Source organism: Micromys minutus (assembly GCF_963924665.1).
Source record: "Micromys minutus genome assembly, chromosome: 8".
NCBI lineage: Eukaryota > Metazoa > Chordata > Mammalia > Rodentia > Muridae > Micromys > Micromys minutus.
The window spans coordinates 32,733,359-32,745,395 of NC_137977.1; the positions used below are offsets into that span (position 1 = coordinate 32,733,359).

General features: G+C 42.5%; 1 protein-coding gene across 1 annotated transcript; it reads right to left on the minus strand.

The window, feature by feature from the left end:
* Window positions 1–2,638: 2,638 nt before the first annotated feature.
* On the minus strand, window positions 2,639–3,337 carry TICAM2 (TIR domain containing adaptor molecule 2; the record flags this gene model as incomplete). The annotated part of the gene is made up of 1 exon (XM_080920139.1): window positions 2,639–3,337. One exon carries the CDS (start codon window positions 3,335–3,337, stop codon window positions 2,639–2,641), a length of 699 nt encoding a protein of 232 aa, XP_080776265.1.
* Between the last annotated feature and the right edge of the window lie 8,700 nt (window positions 3,338–12,037).

Consider the following 12,037-nt stretch of genomic DNA (forward strand, 5'->3'; position numbering starts at 1 on the left):
TCTTGGCCATTTGAACACTTGGTCTCTAGCTGAGACAAGCCTGTAGCTGAGAAAGGGTCCTGAGTTGAGAAATGCCTGTAGGGAAATCTGTGGAATATTTTCTTGGTTAATGATTGATGTGGAAGAGCCCAGCCCACTGGAGGCAGTGCCAGCCCCAGGCTGGTGGTCCTGGGAGATATAAGAAAGGTACCAGAACATGAGCCGGGAGAGCACAGGCAGTGCTCCTCTGTGGTTCTGCTTCCCTTTCTGCATCCAGGTTTCCGAACTGAACTGATTCCAGCCCTAAGACTCACAGCCATGACTGTGGTCTCGGAGTCGTAAGATGAAACACACCCACGTTGGTTTCAGTCACTGCTCAGTCACTGAAACAGGACAATGTGAGCCACCCACAGTCCTTGAGAGTAACTTTTTGTTGTTGTTGTTGTTGGATATTATCTTTAATTTAGAGAAGAGCACTGAGATTCAGCAAGGTTTATGGATAGATGACTACATGTGTATACACTCGAAATTCCAACGTGGAAACTTAATCCATAAACTGAGGATGCTATGAGGCCAGACCTTTGAGTATTGGGGAAGAGAGCTCTGCCCTCAAGAACAGGACTCATGCCCTGACTAAAGATGCTTTAAGAAACCTGTTTCCAGAGAGGATGCAGCAAGAAAGTGCCATCTCTGTCCTACTGGTCCTCAGCAGACAGCAGATCTGTTAGCTCCTTGACTTGAATGTCTCAGGCTTCAGAACTATTAGCACTCACTTCTGCACAGACTGTCCAGTCTGAGGAGTTCTGCTGCAGTGGCCGAAGGCACCGCTTACTTCTCTGTAGGTTTCTTGGCTCTACTCCTGTCTTAACATTAGCTTTAGCAAAGCTCTGCTACCAATAGCATTTTAATGATTGAGTTAACACTTAAAACAGCCATCAGGTTCAAATTTTGTTTATTAAAAAAAATATTGGGGGTGATGGGATTCAGAGAAGTAAAGATTAGGAGACACACAAACTAGGAAGAAGGTATTTGTTTGTGACTTCTTATAAAATATATATATTTTAAAAACCTGAGTAGCACACCTTTAATCTCAGCATAGTCAGAATCAGGTAGGTCTGTGAGTTTGATACCAAGTTTCAGGCCAGCCAGGGCTACACAGAGAGACCCTGTCCAAAACCAAACCCAAAAACCTTAGTAGGCATAGATAGTGATTCTTTCCTATGGCTGCAGTAAATATTGATGATGGAGCAAATATACAGAAATATCTGTTCCTTGTAAGCGTGCATTATGTTTTCCACAATGGTTACACTATGTATCACCCCATAAAAGTTTAAGGCTTGCTTATTGCTCTCTGGCTTCAGTTTTTCCCTCCTGGGAGAGAACAAAAGCCTTTAGAGATCCATCAATCCAACCCTTTTATTTCACAGACAAAGGAGAATGGCTGCCCACTGGTGCTTTCATCCTCAGTGGCAGAGATTGGACTGCAAGCAGGTCTCCTGGTCCCCAGCGGGCACTTCCTCACTATTTGACGTGACTCACCCCAGGCACATGCCCAGTCTGTACTTGTTTGAACTGCTTCAGTCTCAAATGGGTTGAAGTTCTATGAGGAAAAGATACAGGTCTGTGTGGGCCTCCCTGGTGTGCGTTCTCTCTCTCTCTCTCTCTCTCTCTCTCTCTCTCTCTCTCTCTCTCTCTCTCTCTCTCTCTCACACACACACACACACACACACACTGCCCTAGATAAGAAATAGTCCCTGAGTTAAACACTATGCAAGAGACATGTCTAAAGGCTAACATGAGAGGTTATTGATTTTAAAGGCAACAGCTGCTGAGTCACATTTTTCACAAGCTGTGAATTAAAGCCCGGGTCACAGAAGACACCTAACAAATCAGGGCCCATCATCAGAGTCCCTTCCTATCACACTCTCGAAAGGATTGCCAATTTGTGGTAGGATCTAGTTCCAAATTCCAGCAGAAATAAAACCACACATGGCTGGATTGTTTCCCAAAGCCTGACTGTTCTGACTTCTCCTCCTCCTTGCTCTTCTTACTTTTTTTTTCAAGACAGTGTTTCTCTGTGTAGCCCTAGATATCCTGGAACTCACTCTATAGGCCAGGCTGGCCGATGAACTCAGAGATCTTCCTGCCTCTGCCTCCGTCGCTGGGATTGAAGGTAAGCACCCTGCTCCGATACTTTGTATCTACTTACTACTTCAATACTGCACATGTCCCATTCTGGCCACCATGTTTCTGTGTGACAGCCTTAGGATGCTTTGTGGTAACTAAATTTCATGAGAGAAGCAGGAAGGGAGGTGGTCAGACCTGTCCCAGCCAGAGCCATTTTTACCATGTCTTTTGAGAATTTTCAATATTGGATCCTGAAAATGTCTGTCACACGTGCCTGTTTATGGTTCAACACAAGAAATGAGTTAGGAATATTGATGAACTAGGAAAACTATAAGAAAAGTGCCAGAGACTCTGACAATCTTGGGTTTATCGTTTGAATGTAGCATAATCCCAGGGCTGCAGAAATGTACCTTTCTTGTGCACTGCAGATTTCTTGGAAGCAGACTCTCATCTAAGCATTTCTTAGAAACTACTTTCTAAGTGTCGATGAATCATTCTGTTTACAAAACAGGAGCCGGGGGTGTGCTCCATTTCAGGCAATATACTGTCTCTGTGTCACACTTCGGGTTTCTTTCCATATACTTTGTTGCCTCTCATATACAGATTCCCGGAAAATTCTCTCCACTTGTGTGGAAAAGCCTTGGCTTTCTTCCTCTAAGGCATTGATGGTTTGCAGCGCCAAGGGAGTCCTGTCCCTGGGAAGAGGGCTGTTCAGGGGCCGCATAGGTATGACGGAGTTGTACTTGTGTTGCCTGTTCACAGAATTCATCAGGGAAGTGTAGAACTGGAAGTTGCACCAAGTGTCTCTTAAGAAGTTCTCTGTCAGTAACAAGATCGTCCAGGCCGACCCATTTACCGCATCGTCTAGATTCTGCAAATGCAGTCTTCCGCACGGCATCTCGGCGAAAACTATCCCAGGCCTGATGCCAAAGTCGTTTTGCAGTAGATTCTGGACTCGGAGGGCCTCGTTGGTGTCATCTTCTGCATGTAGTATCACAAATTTGAGGAACTCTTCTTCAGCCTGCTCCTCGTGCCCCTCCCCCTTTGCCTCAGGTGCGTCCTGCTCTCCTATTGGCTGTTCTGCTCCCTTGCTCTGCTCCACAAAACCATGCAAGGACGTATCCTCAGAGTTCCCGGGGTCTGACTCATGGCAGTCTTGATCGGCATCCACACTATCTCTTTTATGCCAAGAAAGAGGGCACTTATCTAGTTTAGACTTCCCAACGCCCATGATGGACTGATGGGGCAGACAAGGGAGCTTTATTTGAGTTTCAATGGTTCTTGTCAATCTAAAAAGGGAAATTACAAAGCAAAATTTTATTTGCTTAACCAAAGCATTAAAAAAAAACAAACAACTTTTGTTCAAACTAAATTAAAAAATAAAAACAAACAAACAAAAACAAAAACAAACCAAACCAAACCAAACAGACCAAACTATCAGACGTTTAATGAGCTTCACAAAGGCTGCCAGAGAGAGAAACCTTTTGGTTTTCTCTTGCATGCAAATGGGATGCAAATAGCCCAAAGATGACTGACAGCTGCTCTACTGAGTCAGCACCAAGAGGTCAAAACTGTCATCGTTCAGGGTTCACTGCCTCACTGCGGTGCCAGGAAGTGCTGGAGAAGAAATTAGCATACAAACAGATGTAATTTCCATTCATTCTTTTGTGATATGAAATTCTGGAATTAGAAGAATTAGACCAGCTGCAAAAAGAAAAGTAATCCACAGGAATGAAATTTAAATAACTTCAAGGGGGATTATTTTATCAAAAGACAGGGAACAGGAGAGATAAATACTGCTTTTGTAATGTCAAATATAAGCGACTAATGCTCAAAGAGTCCAGATAAACTAGATTCAAAAACTGGATTAAAAGATAAACTCGGCTTTTGAACCTATGCTTTCACACAGTCTTGGGGCTTTCTTTCCCTTTCTTGATTAACACTCTCTGTTTATCCCACTGAATATGTGTATATGGTCACTTCCACAATGACCTGAACACTACAGGTACACATACATATATAACGCAGATTTGGAGGTAGACACACTGTTAGGATAAAAGCCCTTACTATCGCCCCTGGCTAGTGAAGGAATCAATGGCCACTACTTGTCTTTCACGGTCTTTGTACTTTAAGGCTGGGCTTCAAGGTGCCGCTGACCAAGAGGTGTTCTGAAGTGCCACTCTAAAATGTAGCCCAGATAATAAAAATTATATAAATAATAAAACCAAATGGATTTGCCCATTCTTCACTGTCTTTTGACACTGGTGAGGGTCTCATAAGGTCACTCACTGTTCATCATGTGTGTGTGTATGTGTTTAGTATGAAGAATTGTGGAAAGACAGGGCAGAAAAGGTGAGTAAGAACTGCTGGTGAACATTGTTCTTAAGTAAATCTGCTGAGGAACAAAGGACAGAATGAAGAAAGAAGACTAAGGAGGACATGAAGTATCTGTGCAGATATTTGTCTGGAAGGAGAGCATTGTGGGTAGAGAGCCGAAAACATACTGGTTCTGAGGCTGTTGGATGCCTGGCATCTGGAGAGCGATGGGAACTGGAGTGTGGGTGGAGCATAAACAGAACTGTGAGCTGAGCAGGAGACAGTAAGGGAACGCAGAGAGGAAGCCTGATTTGTCCGGTTTCATCAGGCAGAAGAGAGGGAAGAGCAGCTGCAAGAGCAACCGTTAGTCCGTCCTAGAAACCCAGCAGAAGATACTGGTGGCTTGAGCTGCAGCAGCAGGAGCAAAGCAGGTGACTGGACTTGAGAAGTGTTTTGAAAACAAAGCTTAAAGGAACTCCTGCTGATGGGAGGGAGGTCAGCCACTGAGACACAGAGTTTGGCTTTTACCTTCATACAAACTGTATTGAAAACCTAAAGATCATGTGAGATCCTTAAGGAAAAAGTATAGACTGGAAAAGGAAGGACAGCTGATCATTATGAAGGTCAGGAACAGAAAGAGCCAGCAAAGGAGTCAGAGTTGGAGTGGTGAGGACTTGGGCTGCCCCAGATGCCAAGGGAAGAAATGGTTCAAGAGACTGTTTAACTGACTTTGAATGCTTCGGATTGGCCAAGGGGGACAAGCATTGAGAAAGACGGAGAAGAAGAGATACCACTGAGACAAGTACACTTGGCACAGCGGAGGTGCACAGAACTCTGCCACTTAGCAGAGCTCAAAAATAAGACAGAAAAAAGGAATATGAAAAAAAAAATCCGTGTGTGTGTGTGTGTGTGTGTGTGTGTGTGTGTGTCAGGGTCGGGGGTAGTGGTAGATATCTGCAGAAGGTCTCTTCACTATTCTCAGTAAGACAGGAATAGAGACCTTTCTGCAAATTGCCTCAGATCTATCTCATTTTGAAATGCAACAGGAGGTGCTGCTGGAGAGAAATGCTGAGTCTGCATGTTATCATTCCTCTTCAGCCTCAAACTTGATGAGCCTCAGGCTTACTCTTCTCCCCAGAGTCTGGGGAAGGAGAGCAGGCCAGAGCAGCAGGGCCTCTCTTTGCGGAAATGTCCCTGGTGGTCCCTCTGGGATGTTCCAGCTGCAAGCCATCAAGTCCCACTCATGACCAAAGATGGAAACATCAACATGACCATCCCCTTCCTGCTGAACTTAGTCTCTCCGTTCAGCTTTTTATGATGGTTAATTTCATATGTTGCATCGATAGGCCTTGGGAGTCCAGTGTTTGGCTAAATACCAATCTACGAAGGTGACTAATGTTGACATCAGTCAACTCTAAGTGAGTGGGATTAGCCTTCATAACGTAGATGGGCCACCTCCCGTCACTTGGATGCCCAGAAGGATTCTGTCAGCAGAAGGCAACGGGATTCTGTCAGCAGAAGGCAACACAGCCTTTAGACTCAAGAATGTATCAACTCTGTTGTTATTACTGTCTGTTGTTATTCTGGGCTGGAGATTGAACCTAGTACCTAACACTTGCCAGCCAGGCACTTTTCCAGCCCCAGGAACACACTCTGAATTCTCAGCCACATCTGCTCTACTTAGTTCTCTCAGTCCTGCACACCAATTCTTTAAAATGTGTCTTCTCCCCAGCCTCTGTTTATGTCACATTGGTCCTGATGTTCCAGAAGAAACTCTAACACAATCTCCCTTGGAAGGCTGGGGAGGTATCTTAGCTGATAAAATGCTCACCTTCGAGTTTTCCAATAATAGGTTAAAGGTAGTGTTCATCTTTCAAAAACATTTTCACTGTCTGGGAAGAGATTCCCTCAAATGGTAGGAGTGAAATAATAATAATCTGATAAAAGACGTGCACACATAAAATGTTCAGTCTGCCCGCATGTTTATCACAGGAAAAGGTTAAATATTTAAATGAGTACTTTTGAAATTTAATGCGCTTAAAAATCCTACTATGTCTGTGATACTTGAACCAGAGAATCCTTTTTTTTTTTTTTTTTTTTTTTTTTTTTTTTTGCCATATCTGAACTGCACCATCTTGTGGTAGAAATACATACAATCCAGTATTTTGTCCAACTAGGGTTTTGCTGTTAATACATGCTTTATTATTATTTACGGGCTTTGTTGGGAACTGAATCTAGACTTGCTGGGTTTGAAGGAAATGAGACCAGGATGGACAGACAGACAATTAGGAACCACCGCATCCATGTTTTATACATGATATAAAACATGTGACAGGAGCTCACTGAGGAAGCACGCCAGCGGCAGGGAGCAGCTCTCAGCCTAAAGCACCAGGAAGGCACAATTCTCAGAAACACTCACGAGTCAGAGACCTACTATGTCAAGATCATTTTGCACTAGACATTTATAGGGTACAAGTCTACCCATGTGGGGTGAACAGTTGTAAGTGAGCAGAAGAGACTTAAAAGTACTATTCTCTGAGAGTTTGTGGTGCATGCTAATCCCAGCACTCTATAGGAGGTAGAGGCAGGTAAATCTTTGAGTTGGATGCTAGCCTGGTCTACAGAGAGAGTTCCAGGATAGCCAAGGCTACACAAAGAAACTCTTTCATGAGAAAAACAAACAAACAAACAAAACCAAGCAACAAAGAACAAAACAGAAGCCAACCATATTATGTCCAGGACCCTGGAGAGATAGCTTAGTAATTGTTCTTATTCATAATAACAATTATAATACAACTATGCTTAACTCATTGGGCTTGCTGAGGACTCAGATTCACTTCCCAGCATCCATGTTGGGTGTTCACAATTGCCTATAACTTCAGCTCCAAAGAATCCAATGCCCTTTTCTGGCTTCTGTGACTCCTGCACTCAAGTGCAAATATCCACACACAAAAATACAATCTAAGGTGGACAGGCTACATCTCAAAGTGTCCGCAGAACATCCCTATGGTTCTATTTTAGAAGACATGAAAGGTGCAAAATTGAGGAACCATGGATTCTTGTTCCATAATTTCAGAGAGCAATCAAGGACAGACAATATACACCAGGATTAGAGTTCCCACAAGGGAGCCTTGAGAGACCATTGTGTGAAACAGTGAAAACAAAATCTATTTCAGTGGAGACCCCATGATGTTGATAATGGCAGGACTGGGGGATGCCTGCCATAGAAACCTGTGGGCATGAAGTGTAGAGGGCCCAAGAGCGAGGCTGTGCTGCCAGTGACAGGGCTGAAGGAACTGGGCTACCTGAAGCTTTTAGAGCCTGGACAACTTAATTATGCCAGCAGCAGCACCACCATACCCATACCAGACACCCAGCTGCAGGATTTGGTGTTTGCCCTGCTGGGTTTTTGTTTGGCTTTCGTCTGATTATTTCTTGCTATGTTTAGATTATCTTTTGAAATAAAAATGCTAACTCTGGGAGTGGGGCTGTAGAGAGAGCTCAGAGTTACCACAGCATATTGTTCTTGCTAGAGGGCCTAGGTTTAGCTCCCAGCGTTCAAGATATGTGGTTTACCATCTCCTATAATTCCAGCTCCAGGGGCTCTGGCATGTTTGTCTTCCAAGAATATCAGTACTCATGAGAACCCCCCCCCACAATACATATATCACACACACACACACACACACACACACATATAGATACATACATATATATATATATATATATATATATATAATTAAAAAGAAATCTTAAAACATGTTTGCTTTGTTCTATTATATGTCAGAAATCTGTAATTCATTTTTTAAATTTTTATCTGAACTCCCAATTAAGAGAATTTTGACTTTTAAAGTGTAGGAACTGTAATGACTTTGAGACCTGATGTTAGACTGAATTCATTTTCTAGTGATAGTTATGCAACTATGGAGACAAAGAATGAAACGTTATGGCTTGAAAATGTTTGGTGTGAATTTGGCAAGAGGTGAAACAGTAATGGTGAGTAGTAATTGGCAACTTTCCTAGAATTGGGATTCACTGAGGGGCCAAGCTTTCCAGCACATCCATCAGCTTTTGGCCATTCCTCTGAGGAATTATTCTGGTTGGTTAATTGTGGTGGATAGGCCTACCTATTGTGGTTAACACCATTCCCTGAATTGGGATCCTGGACTGTAAAAAGATAAGAAAATGAACTGAGAATTCTTCCATCACTCTCTGCTTCTTGACTGTGAAGTAACCAGCTAGTTCAAGTTCCTACTACTTTCACTTTCCAGTCTGAGGAAGAAGAGATCCAAGGTCTTCTGGGGATTGCTAGCCAGCCAAGCTGAACTGGCAAGTCTCAAGTCCCTGAGAGAAAGACCCACCTCAAAAATCAAGGTGGGAGGCCATCCTAAGGCTTCCATGACTCCTGGCTTCCATGATACATGTGTATAGATGTGAACGTTCAACCATACCTATGTGAGCCCACATGTATACATACACATATATACACAGACACAGTAGCAATGCTTTGGTATTAAGAAACGTCATAAATATTCCTGCAGCCTGGGAGGACTAATCAACAAGTATGAGAGTGGAGGAAACATGGCTGAAGGCATATCATGGCTCCAGGAGACTATTGGGTATTGCTATGTAGCCCAGCATGGTCTCCTTCTGCTTCAGTCTAAGTGCTGGAATTATAGGCATCTACTATCATTCCTACCTTAGGAGACCCATTCAAAGTCCAATGAGCTCTTATCTACTTGAGATGACTGTTAGAAAGTGAACTTAGTGTTCTTATTTCCAAAAGTCACCCTCTCCTCCAGGCCTGGGTGCAAGACACACAGCTCTGAACACTTCTCTGTTTAATTTACTAGGAAGCAAGAGCACAAGAAGAAACACCAGTGACAGACCAGAGATAGCATTTCCACAGCAGCTGACCTCTGGTCAATATCTCTGGCCCATAATACACTGTCAGTACATAAAAAATAGATGGGCAGATGAATTAAAGGATACATTTATCAATTTTTCCTCTTTAATCTGCTTTGCCTCAGATACTCTGTTTCTCTGTTGATAATAATGATACACTATGAATTTATTATGTGAAAACCCTGGAAATCACCCTCACATCCCCCCTGGTCCTCCCCATAGATTCTCTACATTAATTTTCAATTCTTGCAAATATGTCTCTTAAAACTCTTTCAAATTTTTCCTATTCTTTCCATGGTCTTGTCAATATGAGGTAAAGACTAGCATTCCTCCTTAGATAATTATAAATCCCATAATCCAATTAGTCTCATTGATCCCACATCTCTTCCCTTTAAGGTTATTTTTAGACTGATTTTCTGCAATGGAAAACTGATGCTATTTTTCAGTGTCTTAAAGATCTCCCAAAAAATAACCTGTATTTAGTAGGGGAAACCTCCATTTTATTTGAATAATATACCAGCCCTTCATGACCTCATCTCTTTTTTTTCTTCTGTACCATCTCCCCTATTGCATTACTGTTTAGAGATACAACTCCCAACTGTTGTCAGTCTCTCTGTTCTCGTTTCATTTCTGTTGCCATGATAAAGTGTCCTGACAAAAGGAAATTTAAAAAGAAAAGGGGGTTATTTGGCTTATAGTTCCAAGTTACAACTTGTCTGTGGTGGTTTGAATTGCCCCCACAAGCTCATGTATTTGAATGTTTGGATCCTAGTTGTTGGAACTGTTTGATAAGGTTTAGGAGGTGTGGTCTTGCTGGAGGAGGCATGTTACTGGGGTGAACTTGAGGGTTTCAAAAGCTCAGGCCAGGACCAGTCTTACTTTCTTTGCATGTGGATATAAGCTCTCCACTACTGCTCCACCATTACACCTGCCTGCCTGCTGCTACACTCCTCCACCCGGTACCCCCTTGCTATGATGGTTGTAGACTAATCTTCCAGATGGTAAGTAAGTACACAAATAAATGTTTTCTTTTATAAATTGCCTTGGCCATGGTGTCTCTTCATAGAAATAGAACAGTACCTAAGACACCACCATTTGGGGAAATCAAGGTAGGAAGTCAAGCAGCTAGTTATATCAGATCCATTCTCAAGAGCAAGGAGACAATAAATACATCCTTGCTTGCTTAGTTTTCAGCTAATACTCTCTCTCTTTATAGAACCTAGGGTCAAAAGCCTAGAAATAGTGCCACTCACAATGGCTGGGTCTCCCTATATCAATTAACGATCAAGACCATCATCCCCTGGGGGCTGGAGATGGCTCAGCAGTTAGGAGTACTGACTGTTCTTCTGAAGGTCCCAAGTTCAGGTCCCAGCAACCACATGGTGACTCACAACCATCAGTAATGAGATCTGATTCCCTCTTCTGGTATGTCTGAAGACAGATATAATGTACTTATATACATAAAATAAACAAATATTTAAAGACCATCCCCTGTAGACATGCCAATGAGTCAACCCAATTTACACAATTTCTAAAGGTTAAATCTATTCAGCACTCTATGATGTGTCTTATCTCTGTGTTTTTCCTGTCTAGAATATATTCCCACTCTCTGCATAGACAGTCTTTTATATTTCAAGATACTGTTTAGGGTTTTCATTGTCATTGAGTTGAGTAACACTTCTGTGCTCCCAAAGTGTCTTGCTCACATTTCAGCACTCCTTGCTGACGTGGGAGGTAGCTCCTAACTCATTTTCCAAGACTTCTCCATTACTATCAACAACAGCATCATTTAGACTTGAGGTATCCTTGACACCTCCTCTTCTTTTTCTACGTCGCTTCTAAGTCATCACTGAGTCCTGTCAATTCACCCTCCATATTCCTCTCAAGCTATTCCACCTTGCCTCTCTACCACCAAATGCTGCTCTTCAACCTCCACAGTACCTCCCAAATCACTTTCTCTACTTTATTTTCATTTGGATCAACATTTCTCCCTTAGTATGTATGTTTCACTCCTAATATCTAGCCCAGTCTCCAACCAGCAGTCAGACTGAACTAAACACATATACCTAGATCAAGTTAATCTGATCTGCAACCCTGAAGTGGTCCACTGTACTTAGAACCCAAACTTATTAGTATGATAAATAATGTCCAATGTGGCTCTTCCTGCTCCACCATCATCCCATGTCTCTTTCTTTTATTCATTCAGTACTTCAGCCTGTGTGTCTTCGTGGGCCCCATTTACTTATATAACTGGCTTAGTTTCTTTCTTAGTTTCAGGACCTATGACGACATTTTTATTGGATGTTTGCAGTATGGATATTATGAGTCCATTTCCTTATTGTAAGAGATCTTGTACATTGGCCATCCAATATTCTATTAGAGGTTGTGATGATTTATCTTCACTGCCAACAGGGTTTGGATTCGCTTAGGAAACACACCTCTGGGCATATCTAGGGGGTTTCTAGAGAGGTGTAACCAAGGAGGGAAGAACCATCCTGGATGGGTCAGTAGTCCATGTGCTTGGGACTCTGAATGAAAAAAAAGAAAGGAAGAAAGAATACAAGAAAGAAAGAGAGATAAAGAAAAAAGGAAGAAAGAAAAAAGGAAGAAAGGAAGGAAGGAAGGAAGAAAGAAAATGGAGAAAGTAAGCTGAGCACAGCCTTCATCTATCCTGGCTTCCTGATTGTAGTAAAATGTGACCAACTACCTC